Source organism: Anopheles funestus, chromosome 2RL (genome assembly GCF_943734845.2).
Source record: "Anopheles funestus chromosome 2RL, idAnoFuneDA-416_04, whole genome shotgun sequence".
In the NCBI taxonomy this organism is placed as follows: Eukaryota; Metazoa; Arthropoda; class Insecta; order Diptera; family Culicidae; genus Anopheles; species Anopheles funestus.
The window spans coordinates 61,769,535-61,787,401 of NC_064598.1; the positions used below are offsets into that span (position 1 = coordinate 61,769,535).

Below are 17,867 nucleotides of genomic sequence, written 5' to 3' on the forward strand. Positions count from 1 at the left end.
GATGATCATGCGTTCCATTGGATTATTGGATACAAAAAAACCTATCTTTGGTGTAAGATCCTTTCTTTGGCGCCATTAGAATAGAAGTAAACATACATGAACATACATACATTAAGTAACGTACTCTGATCAGATATCAGGACCATGTATTATAAAAAAATACCAATCGTTAAGCGATCGGATATGGTTTATTGATTTCTCCTGTTTTTGATAAAGAATCTTTATCAATGTTCATAACTAAATATTCAATCTCAAACTGTGATTGTTATAGAATAACAACGGAGTCGGTAGTTGTTCACCCCTGACGTAACGTAACTGACAGTAGACGAGCGTGACGTTACCGAAGGGGTGACCGGTGCATTGAACGCGCGAAGTAACGGCCATCGCGGAGGTACCATTTTTTGGCGACAAACAGACGAAAAAACCGACGCGGAACCAGAAGCGAAAAAGACGTGAATTTTTTTAACGCTCCGGCTATACCCGTGTTTGCACTCGTGCGACGAAAAACGTAAAATAAACAAGTGTACCTAAGTTAAAAAAGTGCGTCGAATTAATTTGAAAAGAACGTTACTTTGTAACATTTTAAAAAAATTCACTTTTGTGCAAGTTGTGAGTAAGTGAAGTGACTATGAATCCCGATGACGCTGTGCCCAATCCCGCCGCGAATTCGACAGTGCGACAACTTTCTCCTGTGCGCGACTCGGTGGAAGACACTATATCGTTGCAGGAGTTGGTCCAGCAAGCCAGGGAGGCAAACGAAAGTTTTGTCAGGCTCACCGCGCAAATCGCTCAACTGAGCCCTAGCGTGTCGCGAGGTTTCGGATTGTCGCTGAACGCGCAACGCGAAGGCGCGATATCCCCACGCACCCGCACAGGAACCGAAGATGTGCGCTTTCCTTCGGTCGCAACCCTGCCGCGGAGATCAGTGTTCGGGACGCCTTACATCAGCGACACGGAGCGTGAACCCGTTAGTCCACCGCCTCGAAAGACAATTGCGTTTCCGGATTTTCTGCGCCATGACGCGCAACCCGGCCCATCGGCGCCTCGACGTAGCGATGTAAACCCACATGCTAGAAGCGGGCAGAGGACATCCGCACTCCCCGATCGAGATCGTGATCTTCAACGAGCCTTGGAAGACCTGGAGATCGAGCATCTTCGGGAGCGAAATCGGTTGATGCAATCCTTCGAGGCAACCGGTCAGCAACGTAGTCCACCACCACCACCACGCGTGAGTATCGTTCCAGAAAGGTTTCAGGCGAACGCCTTCTCAGCCTTTGATCTTTCGCAGACGCAGTATATGGCCCGGCAAGGAAGAAAACGTGATTTGCCTACGTTCTCTGGCAATCCCGAAGAGTGGCCAATGTTTATCGCTTCCTTCGAGTACACTACGGAGGCATGCGGATACAATGACGTGGAAAACCTCGACCGCCTGCAGAAGGCACTAAAAGGGAAGGCGTTAGAATCGGTACGTTGCCGGTTAATGCATCCAGCCAACGTACCAGGCGTGATCGACACACTCCGCATGCTGTTCGGTCGACCAGAGATTATCGTTCACTCCTTGGTGAACAAAGTTCGAGCGATGCCGGCGCCGAGGCATGAGCGGCTCGAGACGTTAATCGATTTTGGAGTTGCAGTTCAGAACTTGTGTGCGACGATCACGGCATCGGGGCTCGACGAATATATGTGCAACGTGGCCTTGTTAAACGAGCTTACGGAGCGCTTGCCCTCGTCGCTTAAGCTCAACTGGGGGTGTCACCGTATGAGCGTGGGTCATGTAACGCTCGCGAGCTTCAACGACTGGCTGAGTCATTTGGTCGAAGCAGCCAGTTTGGTAACCATTTCGTCGGTTTACACTCCTGGGAGTTCATCCGGTACAAGAGCTCCTACTAGCGACGGCGGTAACAGACAACATCGGCACGTAAACGCTCATCAAACGACAACTGCGACCAGTCGCCCAGCATCGAGACCCATTTACACAAATCAATATTGTCCAGTATGCCAACAACAATGCGCCAAGATAGAAAGCTGTCCCAGTTTCCTTGCGATGGATGTAGACGCCCGCTGGCGAACAGTGCGGGAAAAGAACCTGTGCCGAAAATGTCTTGAACGACATTTCACACGCTGTGAAAGAAGGGAGCCATGTGGCACAAACGGCTGCGTGTTCCTGCACAACAAATTGCTCCATGACGGCTCGAGGACTAGGGCTGAAGCGACAAACACGTCACCAACCGCATCCAACCAGATCTGCAACAGCCATCGCACCGCGTTAGGCGAGCGGCCACTGTTCCGTTATGTTCCGGTCACCCTTCATGGCAACGGCCGTAATATAGAAACGTATGCGTTCCTGGATGACGGTTCGTCAGCCACCTTCATGGAGCACTCATTAGTTGAAGAGCTGGGAATACAAGGAACTCCTCATCCATTATGCCTCTGGTGGACCGGGAATCAGAAAAGGGAGGAAGAGAATTCGGTGAGGGTTTCTCTTAGAATATCTGGTTATGAGGAAACTGGTAAGGTATATGTACTACCGAACGTACATACTATTAAGGAGTTGGCTCTTCCGCAACAGTCTCTCTGCGCCCAGAAACTTCAAAGTACCTTTACGCACTTGAACGGCCTAAAACTGTCCTCCTACGAGCACGTAACACCTAGGGTTCTCATTGGCATAGATAACTGTCACCTAGGGCACCCATTGACATACCGTGAGGGTAAATCGCATGAACCAGTTGCTGCGAAAACACGATTAGGCTGGATAGTATACGGACCCTACAATACGATTCAGAATGATACAGCGAGCAGTATTCTTCACCATCACAGCCCGAAGATGTGTCCGTGTTCCAAAGACACCGACGACAAAATCGAAATCCAACTAAAGGAATACTTTGCGATTGATTCGTTAGGTATTTCAAAGGTGCCACATCCTATTGGGTCTAAGGAAGACGAAAGGGCGCTTGCGATTCTTGCCGCAACAACCCGAATGAAAGGTGACCGATACGAGACAAGTTTGCTGTGGAGGTACAACAAGATTCAATTGCCGCCTAGTAGAGCCATGGCCATGCAACGATTTGAATGTTTGAGAAAGAAAATGGAAAAGGATCCTGTGTTAAGAGCTGCCATCATCCAGAAAATGAACGATTATAAGACAAAAGGCTACATCCGTCGCCTCACAGCGAATGAGCTATCCGAAAGACGAGACACGGATTGGTTTCTACCAATTTTTCCAGTTATTAATCCCAACAAACCAGGAAAGATCAGGATGGTATTTGATGCAGCAGCTAAAGTAAACGGCGTTAGTTTGAACACGTTTTTGCTCAAAGGTCCAGATCAGCTAGTAGAACTTCTGACAGTCCTGTATAAATTCAGAGAGTTTCGAATAGGCGTAGTGGGAGACATCAGAGAGATGTTTTTTCAAGTGGCGATGAGGCTCGAAGATCAACGGAGCCAAATGATCCTGTGGAACGATGGTGAAGCTGACAGAACACCAGACGTATATGCCGTGACCGTCATGACGTTTGGCGCAGCCTGTTCACCGTGTTGTGCGCACTACGTCAAAAATATCAACGCCGACAGATTCAAAGCCGAGTTTCCCCGTGCCTACGAATGCATCGTACAGGAGCATTATGTCGACGATATGCTGGCCAGCGTAGAAACCGAAGACGAAGCGGTGCTGCTAGCGAAAAACGTGCGATACGTGCATGCACAGGGTGGGTTTGAAATTAGAAACTGGTTGTCTAATTCAAACTCGGTGATGGAGCAGTTAGAAGCAACTAAAGCGAAAGAGAAGGATGTAAACGTCGGCACGGAGAGGATAGAAAAAGTATTAGGAATGTGGTGGGATACGCAATCCGACACATTCAGGTATAAAGTCACACCGAGGAATGACGAACAGCTGTTGTCGGGAGTGAAGCATCCGACGAAACGCGAAGTTTTACGGATCCTAATGAGGATCTACGATCCGCTGGGGCTTTTGGGGAACGTGCTCATGTTCCTGAAAGTCCTTCTTCAAGAGATTTGGCGCGCTGGAGTCGGATGGGACGAACAGATCAGTGGTCGTTTAGCAGAACAGTGGCTAAGGTGGATTAGCATACTACCCGACGTTTGCCATATCAGAGTACCCAGGTGCTACCGCCAACATACGTCGACGATAACTCGAAACATACAGCTCCACGTATTCTGTGACGCGAGCGAAAATGGTATGGCAGCGGTCGCTTATTTTCGATTTGAAGAAGGAGAAAAAATAGAATGCGCTTTAATAGGATCGAAAACACGAGTAGCGCCACTAAGATTTCTATCGATCCCCCGTTTAGAGCTGCAAGCAGCAGTAATTGGCACCCGGTTAGCAAACACGATCGTCAAATCGCATCGGTTGGTGATCAGTCGAACCATATATTGGACAGACTCGCGTGATGTCATATGCTGGCTGCGATCGGATCATCGGCGGTACAGCCAGTTTGTTGCCTTCAGAGTTGGAGAAATCCTCGAGTCCACCAAAGCTGAAGATTGGCAGTGGCTGTCAACGAAACTAAATGTAGCAGACGATGGTACGAAATGGTCGAGAATTCCCGATTTGAGCTCCTCGAGCCGATGGCTCACAGGCCCGAGCTTTCTTTGGCAACCGGAGAACGAATGGCCGATTTCATCGATTCAACCGGATGATACAGCAGAAGAACTACGTCGCAACTTGCTGTTTCATACTGAAACTAAGCCGCTCATACACATCGACCGTTTTTCTAACTGGAATAGGCTGCTTAGATCCGTTGGGTACGTTATTCGATTCTTGAATAACTGTGCGCATCGAATTAAAGGAACATCGATCGCGACAGGACCGCTGACACAAGAAGAACTTGAAAGAGCTGAAAACGTAATACTGCAGCAAATACAACGAGAAGCGTTTCCTGAAGAAATACGACGTCTCGAGAACCGTGTAGCAGGAAAGCGTCCGTGGTCGAAAATAATCGGAAAAAGCAGCGTGCTGTACAAACTCTCACCCACAATCGACGATAACGGAGTTTTGAGAATAAGCGGACGTCTAGCAAACTGTCCAATGATAGACGAACTGCTGCGAAATCCCATAATTCTGCCGAGACGACACATGGGCACGGACTTAATAATACGCAGCTACCACGTGCGTTATCGTCATTGTAATCATCAGACCGTCGTTAACGAATTACGATCCCGATATTATATTCCGCGGATGTTAACGGAATACAAACGTGTTCGAAGAAGCTGCCAACACTGTCGCAATCGAGATGCTGTTCCTGAACCACCGGTAATGGGAAATATTCCCCAACAGAGAACAGCTATTGCTCAGCGTGCGTTTACATATACCGGGATAGATTATTTTGGTCCAATTACTGTAGTAGTTGGACGCCGTGTGGAAAAACGTTGGGGTGTGATCTTCACGTGTTTGACAACACGAGCCGTTCATCTGGAGATCGCGCACTCAATGACGACATCATCCTGCATTCTAGCGATTCGTCGTTTTATCGCGAGACGAGGAGCCCCGCGTGAGATGATCAGCGATCGAGGAACCAACTTCGTCGGGGCATCAAGAGAGATGAAGGAGGCCCGGATGAATGTGGAAGACAACAAAGTGATTGCAGAATTCACCAGCCCGGAAATGAAGTGGAGCTTCAATCCACCGGCGGCCCCGCACTTCGGTGGCTGCTGGGAACGCCTCGTCCAGTCCGTGAAAAAGGTGCTAAGTCAGTTTGAATTGCCGCGCTTGCCGAACGACGAGGTACTACAATCTACACTAGCGGAGATAGAAATGATTATAAACTCCAGACCACTGACTTACGTGCCGCTGGACGACGAGTTGGCACCACCGATAACACCGAATCAGTTACTCCTGGGTAGCTCGAACGGCAGCAAGCCACCCGCACCATTTGATGATACGTCTGGAGCCATCAAATCTACGTGGAAAGCATCGCAGTGCAACGCAGATTTATTTTGGCGAAAATGGGTAGCTGAATACCTCCCTACCCTGACCCGCAGAACAAAGTGGTTCCACCAAGCTCGCCCCATTGAGGAAGGCGAAATTGTTATGATCGCCGACAACAACCTACCTAGAAATTGCTGGCCGAAGGGAAGAGTAGTAGCAGTTGTAAGGGCTAAAGACGGTCAGGTACGACGAGCTACGGTACAAACAACTAGTGGAATGATCGAGAGACCTGCAACGAAGATAGCGGTGTTGGATGTTCGTAAACCAACGTAACAACGAACGGAAGCAGATCGCCGACTCCGAGTAGGGTAAATTGCGCCTTCGAGCAATGTACCGGGCGGGAGTATGTTATAGAATAACAACGGAGTCGGTAGTTGTTCACCCCTGACGTAACGTAACTGACAGTAGACGAGCGTGACGTTACCGAAGGGGTGACCGGTGCATTGAACGCGCGAAGTAACGGCCATCGCGGAGGTACCATTTTTTGGCGACAAACAGACGAAAAAACCGACGCGGAACCAGAAGCGAAAAAGACGTGAATTTTTTTAACGCTCCGGCTATACCCGTGTTTGCACTCGTGCGACGAAAAACGTAAAATAAACAAGTGTACCTAAGTTAAAAAAGTGCGTCGAATTAATTTGAAAAGAACGTTACTTTGTAACAGTGATGGATCTTTGAAGAATCGCTTTCACTTTTCAACTCATTCAAATAGTCCCTTATTAAATATTTTTCACACGTGTATCTTTTCAAACTCTCACAAAAATGCGTATATCATTTCGCCAACCAATTTGTTGGCATTGAAATATTGAGTTCACAATACTTTATGATCCCCTGCGAAAACAAATTATTTGGCTCAAAAGTAAACATTATAGAAGAACACTGAAATTATGTTTTTTTGCCTACCTCTACGTAGTAACAAATACTAATATATAAAGCCCAATTTTAGCTGGACAAAATCATAGTACTAGTAAATTACTAGCGACATCTGCTTTTAAAACTGTACACACTTGTTTGTGCTTCTAATATGATATACTTAGAACCTCTTATCTGTGAAATTTGTTGTTGAATTTTTCAAAAATTGTTAGCAACAGAAAACAACCATTTTAATATAAGTGTTAAATTATCATAAATAATGTTTAACACACCCGGTACCTTATGCAAAGTTATGTTGCGCTTAGTAGTGCGCAATGGATTTCTCTAATTTATATTGCAACTTTGAAATATTAACAAGTTCGTTCTCCCTGTGGTACAAATAAATATATACGCGTTCATATTTATATGCCAGCTGTGCATACATATTTTTCGAAAATGATGAACGATTCGAAATGGGATGGTAGCACTTTACTTTCACTACCGCACACTGACCGATTGACTGAGTTGTGTATGGGTCTTTTTTACTATGTTGATTTCTTCCACCCGGAGCGGAAGCACGAACCTCACGTGATCGACGGTGAGCATAAGTAATCATGTAAAGGAACTGAGATCAAAGCAAAGCAACAACAAAAAAACCATATTCCCTTACAATGCAGGCCTGTCCATCGTTGAAAATAGCGTCCGGTCATGGTCAAATCACCGCGCACGTTGTTGACGGGTGGTGGGGCTGGTAGTATCGGTGCGAAGGTAATTTACTTTACACCTGCGATGATAATGTGTGTGTGTGACGTATGTCCATTTAAGCGCAACCGCAGTCAATGATGACAAACGCGGGCCACATTAAAGCCATAGGGTTTGGAGGTGCAACACTCCGTTTCCTGTACATGCGAACAGTGAAGGTGCACGTTTATTCGGTGGTGGCGTACATTCACTTCCGCGAGCGGGACGGAGACAAGGATGGGTGCGACCTTGAACCTAACCGTAACAGTTACTAGTCGCGAAGGCACCACTAGACGACTGCCAATCCGTTGATCCGGTTCGAACATTATAAGGTTGATTGCGAAAAAAAACAACACCATTCGTTCGAAAACTGGTTTGAGGTAGTGTTCCCTAGGCTCGATAGGCTTTGTTTCGGTGCGATATTTTCAAGCAACATGGATAATGAAGGGCAAGTGTTTGCTTACATTTTTGGGCAGTTGACATACAGTTGAGCAGCTTCAATAATTACAGTCAACAATAAAACGTTTCGTCCTTGTCACGTGCGTGCTCGGTACGCTTCTAATCCTTTTTCCAGCCGTACACATGTTTGCAAAATGCATGTGACAATGTACGCAATGGGTTTGGTCAATGGAGCTACATGGCTCAAAAATGCATTTCATGTAAATGCACAAACAATTTAAAAGCAATAAAAAGTGCAAACGAAAAGCAACGAAATATTAACACCTTCAAATAGAAACAGTTTTATGAATTTGGAAAACTAAAATTACCTTATACTAGTTTGTTGTTAAGATGATAAGTCAGTTAGTAACAAATGATAGTTTATTGAATATTGCAAAGCTACAATTCTACTGAATAGGCCCAATATGAGTTATGATCGGTTCGTTAGTCGAGGAGCTAACAACGATTAACAGTAACGGACAAGTAATTGATGGCACACCGTGGGTGGCAAGCACCTAATGACGAACCGGATGCGTCACCTCCGTCAGATACTGGACTCAAAGATCACAGGAATATCGGGCCAATACAGTGTTTTATTATGTAATCGAAACGTTGCAACGCGGACCAATGTGTAAGTGGAAATTACTCATATTGGATATATTTATTCCCTTTGATGTGACGAACCGGTGAGCCATTCATGATCGGAAGATTGGAGCAAATGCTATTGATTCAGTTTTGAAGCTGTTACGAAAGTTTTATGCTGCGGTAGTTGCTTGCCGCATTTTGATGCGATGGTTTCATCAGGCACTGAACCACCAATGGCACCGTGCGGTGTCGTACGGGAATGTTTCTGAGCGGGAAAGACAATATTTTTCTCCCCAGAAGCATCGATGCGCAAACCGTTTATCTACCGCCTTCACCAAACGACGGAACTAAGGCGATGGTTATGATTATTATGATGATGTTGGTGAAGTATCGTTACTGTTCACAAACATGGACTTTGTTGTTATGATTATTACTCTTTGCCGCACCTTCCGTGTTTGTGCCCGCGCCATTTGTCCATAACACGGAACCCGGATAGCATCGGTACACAGTACAAATGACTTCTTTTATATTTTGCTCTACTGTAAACAAATCTTCTCTACCTCTTACGGCTTTACATATTCCTGTCCGAAAGCGAAGAAAACATAAGAAACGCAACACGCAGTACCAGTTGTGGTACGATTGTTTTTGGTTTAAATTTCTTCCTACGCAAATGAAATGTTGCAACATCTTTGTTTAATACAAATAATAACGCTCCAATTTCACAGCCAAATGTTTTAGCGTAAAATATTGTAATGTAGACATTTACGGTTAACTGATCCTAGGAAGGAGATAAGTAGCAATGTTTCAGTTGGTCGAAGAAGTTATTAAGCGTATTGATTCAATGGTGCTGACCAAACCCACTATCGCTGCCAGGCAAGACATCACCCAATGAAGCTCGTCTAGCGTTTGAAGGTGTGTCTCACTGTATGGCGAACGGTAAAACAATATCTCTTTTATCGTGTTTCCAAATAATCTTTGTATTTATAGCTAAATCCCATACGCCAACATGTCAAACAAAATATAGCTTGTAGTCCACTGATCATGCAAGAAGAAGAAAGTTTGTAATATTATGGGTTTTAATTGATTATTTATCTATCTGTGTACAGGTATTTCCCCATATACACGGTACTTGTTACACGTGGAAGCGAAGATACTCGGAATTTGACCCCTTCTGTTAGTTTATAACAAGGGCTCGGTTGTATATGTGATAAACGACGCCGGTTTTACACGACAGGACCGGGTATCAAATCCCATACGGACCGTCCCAACGTAGCAAGAACTAACTCCCCCCTACGTAGTAAAAATAAGTTTAATAAGATAGAAATGGCCGGCAGAGGTAAAACTGTCAACCGACCTTATTTGTCAAATCTTATACAAAAAATTGAATGATGGTACTGCTTAATCGTACTGCCGTCAGCCTTAAGTAAATAACCAAAAAGTTATTAATAATGCTGTTTAGATTAACAAATTTGTTATAATTTTTATGAATTTTTACTTTGAAATAAGTGCAGTTGACTTTGTAAAGTTCAATTTTAAATGATATTACATCCGATGGCGATGTACGCCGAAATTCGTGATTTTCCACGTGTTTTTCCACGGTTCACTATAATAGTGTATCTAGGAGACATATATGTTCTACATTAAAATTTTAATTGCTATTATTTATTTTAATTGAACTTCATTAAATGATTTTGTTTTCCATGTTATTTAACATTAACATTAACATTACAATCAAAATTATTTCTCTAAAATTTAAACAATCATTCATTCTGTACAAAATTGGTCTCATCTTATCGCAACGAAATACGACATTCAAATCGTAATAGCAACGTTACGCCCCGTGGTTGTTGAGTCAAATCAAAACAACCAATTACACCTCGGGCCACTTTAAATGATTACTACGATTTACGATTACCGGATTGTGATGTCCTGACCGAGGTCAAGGTTCGGGGAAATTATTGCCGGAGTAACAACAGACGAGGAATCCACCGACGGATCGTCATTGATAATTGTGGCACTTATCGCATTCATTATTCATTCGGTATAGGCGGATCCACCGTTCAACGTCTTCAAGTTATCTTTCTTCGTCGGGAAATTATGAATTATCTATCGCCAGTACCGCTGTGACTGTCGGTCCTACCCACAATCACCAAGTAACATCTTAAGACGGTAATTGTTACCGTAGTATGCAAAAGTGAATGTTGATAAAAATCGGCTTGAAATAAGGAAAACTCTATACATAATTTAATAAGCTGTTCAATTTAATCTTTCATGAAAATGTAGGAAAACACTAAATGTCCAAAAATAAAAAAAAAATTCTCTCGTTTTTAAGGAATTCGAACTGAATCATTTTTACATGTAGACGCCAACATCCTGCACTCTACTCATGTACTCTATTCATTTTTATTTTGCATACAGCGCAAAAGATCCTTTGCGTAATGAATCCCGAACACTTTGTTTCCAATTAAGACATACAGGCGGTCATGGCGGAAGAAAAATTTAGCGCCAACCGGTCCGCTACGGCCACATTCATCGCCAGACAGTAACGCGATCTACCGATCAGAAGATCATAATCAACACCAAGCTTTGTTGCCATGTTGACCAACTGCTGCAAAAGGGTGGGCGTTATACTGTTGCTCTGGCTGAAGAACTGCAAAATAAGTAGTGAACATTCGATTAGCACAGGGGAAGCAGGATAAACTTTGAATCGCCTTGAAAGAGAACCATACCGCAGTGAGAAACATGTCCAGCTGCATTCGTGCACTTTGCGGGCTAGAATTCGAGAGCCCACCAATAGCGCTGGTGAGTTGATTAAAATATTGTGCTATGTCCCTCTGGATATCTCTAACCGTTGTCATCTGTGCGTTGACGGGCGTCGATATGTCGTACTCACTGCCGGAAAAACATTCGCAAAAATTGTTCCGCAGGAAGTTACCGAAATCGCTGATGAATTTATGGAACGCCTGTTCACTGCAGGATACTCTTGTTCGGTTGGCTGCATTTTGTATGGTGAACAGAAGTGATTGTGTCACTATTCTGAAACCCAACTCAAGCGCCTGACCGAAACTTTGCACTACACTGTCGCTGTAAGCGTTTCGGGTACGTTCTAAACGATTTTCTATCACCTTTATTTGTTCGGTGAGTGTGGTCAGACAAGCGTTGTACATGTCGGTAGCTGACTTGGCATACTCGCTGGCCGATCCACCAACATGAAGATCGGTGAACTCCTCCATCCGTGTGGTGAACTGTTGCACAGAGGACCGAATGGTAGGCTGCATTTCATTCGCTGCCAAGCGAACCGATTTGCTCAATTCGATAAACCTTCCGTAGGTTGAAGTCAACGTTCCATCCATGGTTTGGAACGCCTGGTCCGCAGTTGAGACGAACATGACAAACTTATCAGAGGTCATACGAAACGTGCTGCCAAGTTTGTTGATGAGTGGCAGTACAACCGTTTCATGATAGTCGGCCATTTCAGTTAACTTTTGTGCCACGGTACTGACTTTCTGCTTTGGAATAACGTTATAGAACGTGGCTTGTGAAATTCTGTTCGATGCAAATGTTGGCATGCCCGTTTGGAGGGTGTTTTCGAAAAAATCAATCACTTCATTTAGCGTCAAGATGATGGTGGAAAAATCGGGTGCGGTACCACCCAACAGTATCAACCATTTGGCAAAACGTTCGTCTATCGTGATGGAGTTGAAGGCTTTCATGTTGGTAACCGCAACCGAGAACATTGTGTTTAAATTGCCACTGTTCGCATTCGTTACCGTATTTACTTCCTGTGCGATCGCAGCGAGAGTTGTGTAGGTTTGAGATACCGAGCTGACGAAGGACGTAGCACCAGTTTGAAGTAGAAATGTGCCGAACGTCAACTCTCCCAGACTGTTGACAGATTGTCTGATCTGCTGCGATACTGATACGAATTTCAAACAAGCATTCGTAATGGTTGCCGCTTCTGGTATGTTCGGGGTAACTTCTACACCGAACAACGCTTCACATCCCTTTAAAAAAAGTTTACAAAATATTCGATTCAGTATATGTTGCTACCACAGCAAACAATAGCCAGAGCTCCTTGGAAATTGGTCATATTTCTCCATAACAATTATGCACAACTAACGTCAGTTACAAAAAAAAACCTTCCTTCTCTACTTACCACAAGTGAAAGAAACAACAGACAAATTTTTATCAACTTCATTTTGGTTCCAAAAGAATTGAACTAAAACCACGCAGAATACAGTAACACAATGTTACCCGGCGGATGTTCTTGAACTGTTCCCTTCCATCGTTACTCATCTTACAGTGAGGGTGGGGTGCGCAAAACCAGCTGACAAAATAAAGCTTCACAATACAATGATTGATATTGACGCAACACTTACTACAAAATTTGTGGAAAAACAGGCTCCGAAGCAAACACAGAATTAGGAAAACGGTTTTTATTAAAGCAGACAGTAGCCAGGGCGTAGCCGTAAAGGGTACAGGCCTTGTAACATTTCGGTTTCATAGCCCCAAACAACTCAAACTAGGGAACGTCGCATACGAACACACACCTTGTGCGGTTGGGTACGGTAACGTGTAATTTACTTTCCGACATATTTTTGGTGCATTAGGCGCTTTCCAACGCGACGTGGAAAAAATGGATCTCCGCTGGCAGTCCCTTGGTTTAGCAGTGGCAGTCGGGTTGTTTATGTCCTTGCAGGTAAGCTTCGCATTACGATACGGTCCACCAAGAAAAAAATCCCGCAAATTGTCACACCGATTGACATTTAAATTTGGCAAGCATGTCTGCTTGCTTTTCGTTCTATTTACACGTAGCATGCTAGTGGTTCTCCATTTTTCGGAGTGCCTGTTAAGGGAGGTTTCCAAGCGGAAGCCGATATAGCAGTGTCCGCTCGTGCTGTCGGGGTGGTAATACTAGCATCCCAGCAATCGATGGTAACCTTTGCATCAAAACTACCCTTAAGTACCGCTGTCCAAAACGCTACTGCTAGTGCCGCTCTTCAGATGTACAACATGGTCGTAGCGAATGTAGCGACGTTCACCGATCGTATTAGCTGGGCGGCGATCAACACCACCAACTCACCAGCCGAAGTTTTCCAATCGTTGGAGACTGCTTACAACAAAGCTAGTACTATTTTGCAACAAGAATCACCAGCCGCCATTGCATCCATCACCTCGTACTCTTCCGCCAATGGGGCACTGCTTGGAAAATCTGTAGAGAACATTTTGCTCATCTTGGCCGAAATTTCTAGAACTCTGTCTACGTTTAGCCGTGCCATCGATACATTCCCAAGGCCAATTACGGCAAAGGAAATATTTGAAAAGCTGACAAAGTCCCAAATCGCAACCTTAGTCGGTGCACTAGATGCACTTAAGATCGAGATGACGATATTCGTCGGAAAGCTCAAGGAAACGGTAACGACATTGACCGACTCCGACACACTCATGGCTTCCTACATCACTATGATGTCCGATACATTTTCTAATGTCGATTTTAGCCTATCAAGCCTGTACTCCCGATTGAGTGCTCTATCGCTTGATTTCGAGAAACAGTTCCGTGCCTCAGATACTACCGTTTCCAGTAGCGTGCAAGCATTTAATGCAAGGATCAAAACTTTCAAAGAAGACATTATTTTCCCCAGTTCTGAAATGATCATAGCGATCACCAGGGTATTCAGTGAGAAATATAGTGAAGGCTACACGATTATCAAACCAAACGTCGAGGAAAAGTTGCAACTGCTGATCAACACTGCTAGCGATACGGTGCTGAATGCAGCTCAGAATCTACTGTTTACCACCTATCGCGTCCTGGACAATACAATGCGTCGCATTCCGAACGTTCCTTCAAAGGGAAAATCTTGCGCAACTGAATTTATCAACCCCTACGTCCAGTACCTGTCCTCCAACATGGCTTCATCGCTTGGCGGTTGCATCTCTTCAACGATCGCCCAGGTGGAAGCAGTTCTCCGAGCGCAAATGCTAGCGATCGATGCACTGGTGAAGGATCGGTTAGCTTACATCAAGATGAGAAATGATGCCATAAACGGACTCAGCAATACCAGCGATTTTGTGACAAGACGTATTGCAGTTGCGAAGCTAACTGCGGTGAGTAAACAAGTCAACGTGTCTGAGTATAGTATTTAATTTCCTTCCATTCGTCTATCGTCCATTTCAGCAAACATCCAATCAATCGCAGGATACCCTTCAACCGGCACTTGCCAGCATATTTTCATTTTACGCACAACTGGTTTCGGATCTCGATGCTGTACTTAATCGTTCCAAACTATGTGTCACGCTAAAAAGTGCAGAACTGTCAGCTCAGTTGATTACGGCTTCAACAAACTTCAACACCTGTATAGATAGTTGAGGCTGCGATGTAGTATCACTACTGGGTGTTTATTTCTTTTATTCGATGCGTTAATACTTAGTTAACAATTTCAACTCTTACTAGATACTGTGAAGATCACACAGCGAATAAATAAACTAACATTCGATACAAATAAACACAACCGAAAAGGGAAAACGGATACGGAAAGAACTCCGTAGATTCCCATTCCACTGGTCTAACTTTTGCGCATTGAACGAAAATTAGCTGGAGATAAAATAAATAGCACATAAAACCCCCATTGGTAGTGGTAAGCGGTCGAATCAGGTCTATTGGTACCAATTTGGTCTAATACCTCGATAAGCCTGCCAGCCTTAGTGATAACGAGAACGTGAACAGATAAGACGAATGTTTGATCCATAGCGTAGTGTGGTGCGTTGGTGGTTTTTGGGGAGTTTGGATGGGTTTTCATCCATTAACTCACATTACGGTTACCCTATTCTCCCCTATCCGCTCCATCATGTTCACGGACAATGACTATCAAGATCTACTGAAACAAATAGCCAGAAAAAAACGCAATAAAACACCATCCATTGATCAAAAAATGGGTTATTTTTTCTTGTTGAAAACTGCCAAACACGTCGACAGAATGCGACCCACGAAGGGTGTATGTAATCAAGTTCCTACACACCACGTACAGGTCAGGGCCCAGGTGTCTCTATCAGATTCTGACCCAACCACTGGACTCTATCGGTCACCATCAACATGTTTCTTGTTTCCTGCTATTTCGCTGTCCGTTCTCGATCGATAACGCGAGATTGTGGTGGACATGGTTTGTTTTTGAACAATGTTCACCATTGGCTTGCGGTCTGCTACGTGTCCATCGGGGGGTAGCAAAAGAAATCTGCATTGATATTTTTTAAATTTCCTTCTTACGTCGTGGCTTGCAAGCAAATTCGAAAATTGTACTCTCGTTCACTCGTTTTTCCGGATCCATCAGCATGCATTAGCGCTGGTGCTCCAATTGGTCACTCAAGTGGTGTACCTCCTTCAAAACGAACCAAACAACAGCAAACATAGAGACCTCGCCGTAGACCCAATGTGACATGTGCAGCGTGAGCACACGGGACTAAACAACAAAATGTCCACGGTTGTGCGCGGTTACGAGAAGAAGTATAAATAATAATAAGGCACGCTCGTCGTAACGCCTGAGGATGCCACGACCGGCGACAATGACACGAAATGGCGAAAATTTTAGTTACGCAAGCACACTACACTTGCAGAGATTCACTTTGACTAGAACGAAAAACCACAAACAACCACCGCGAAGACGTCAACCAGTGCTGGCGACAACAACATGAATGCGGTCCATCCGTCCATCCGTGTCCGTGTATTAGAACAAATTGTGGCAGAAAATTGCAAAACGCTAATTGTTGTGTTCCGTTGCTTTCTGTTACTTTTTGCACTTTCTGCTGTGGACTATGGATGTAATGATTCGTGCGACTTTGGCTTCTATTTATGAAACGTTCACTTTCGTCATATAGTTTCGTGTCCGAATAAGTCGAACGTGTTAGATGCGACTATCGCAAGTCATCGGGTTTTGCAGATTACAATGATTTACAGTCAATTTGTAACATTTTTATAGCCCAAAAAAAATCCAAATGGGTTTCCGAACATTTAATTCCTCTTCTGTGGGATGTGTTACGGGGAAACTAAGCGTTATGCTTGTTCTACCGAACTTCCACGATAAAGAAAGCATTATTTATTCGATCGGTCTTCTGACCACAAGTGTGGGCCGAATGTAGCTCAATGCACGTGTTAGCTCGCAGACAAGAACATCCTGCTTACATTTGAATAACCACCAACGTGGAGAAATGAGGAAAAACATACACATCGAACCAAAGCATCGCAATTGAAAAACGGTGTTTCGTCTGTCAAAACACCGTACTACCGGACCCGTGTGTAAGCACAACATCAAACAATCTATAATTATGGCATGAAGCGAACACTAAGTCATTTTACCCCTAGATAAACCAAATGCCACCACATCATCACCATCCTTTTGTTGTTGTGTTGTTGTATGGTAGTGTATTGGGGAAAAAAATCCTCCTATCCGCATGGCGTGGCTCTACCGTAGTTTGTTGTGTGCGGTGCTGATGGTCACAGTCTGCGGTCGTCCACGAACCAATTGCCGATGGTTGTCCTAGCCCGCACTCGATGCATCTTCGATGTGTGGCAGGCACTACGATAATTTGTCGCTATCTGTGCCACATTCAACCATCCACACTCCGTCCATCGAACCATGGACACGTGGACGTCGTGGTCGACGTGGACGACCGCCGTGTGTTGGCAGGGTTTCCCCCATTTCATATTTGCACGTAGAATGCCAGGACAGCGAGTAAATGATGTAGAGAGAAAAAAGAACTTTAAACTTTTATATCTTCTTGCTAAGTCGATGAGCATTGGTTTGTAGAGACTTGTCAAGAAGCAGACTACAACACACAGACACCTAAATGGATGTCGAATCCAGGCAACAAGATAGTAAAACAACATAAAAAACAACGACACGATCCAACGAGACATGGCAAAGCGAAAACGGTGGCACCGATAAATGCAAACACCATTTGCTGTCGCGACAATTGGCTCGTGTTGGTAGTTTTTAGTTTGGCATTGAACCACCGCATCTAACCGCGTTCACTGTCGTATTTAAGTAACGCGAACACAGTGATGAAACGCGTCCATTTCTGCATGTGGCATTTGAACAGCTGTGCACCACTGTTGGCATGGGGTTTGGTATGTGATAAAATACCTGTGTAGCTTCCATTATATTATGTATCTAATTACATTTCAATGTGCTTTCATTAAATTATACTATCACGTTCATAATATATAGTCTGATTTCTGATTGAATTTGACTCAGAATCGACAAACAAAACAACATTGTTTTGTCTCTTTTATGCAAATCTTCGAAGTCTGTCTCGA

The 17,867-nt window shown here is 44.3% G+C and overlaps 3 protein-coding genes across 7 annotated transcripts in view; 1 reads left to right on the forward strand and 2 right to left on the reverse strand.

Annotated features, from left to right (window-relative positions):
- The window catches only part of LOC125762679 (phospholipid-transporting ATPase VD), a 42,140-nt gene that overhangs the window by 10,424 nt on the left and 13,849 nt on the right, over positions 1–17,867 (reverse strand). The window lies entirely within an intron of this gene.
- LOC125762681 (uncharacterized) lies at positions 10,328–12,789 on the reverse strand. Its single transcript, XM_049425065.1, has 3 exons — positions 12,717–12,789; positions 11,290–12,564; positions 10,328–11,210 (listed from the first exon to the last, which is right to left on the reverse strand). The coding sequence occupies exons 1-3, from the start codon at positions 12,756–12,758 to the stop codon at positions 11,025–11,027; spliced, it is 1,503 nt and encodes a 500-aa protein (XP_049281022.1). The 5' UTR covers positions 12,759–12,789; the 3' UTR covers positions 10,328–11,024.
- LOC125762680 (uncharacterized) lies at positions 13,131–17,470 on the forward strand. Its single transcript, XM_049425064.1, has 3 exons — positions 13,131–13,259; positions 13,376–14,665; positions 14,736–17,470. Exons 1-3 carry the CDS (start codon positions 13,197–13,199, stop codon positions 14,925–14,927), a joined length of 1,545 nt encoding a protein of 514 aa, XP_049281021.1. The 5' UTR covers positions 13,131–13,196; the 3' UTR covers positions 14,928–17,470.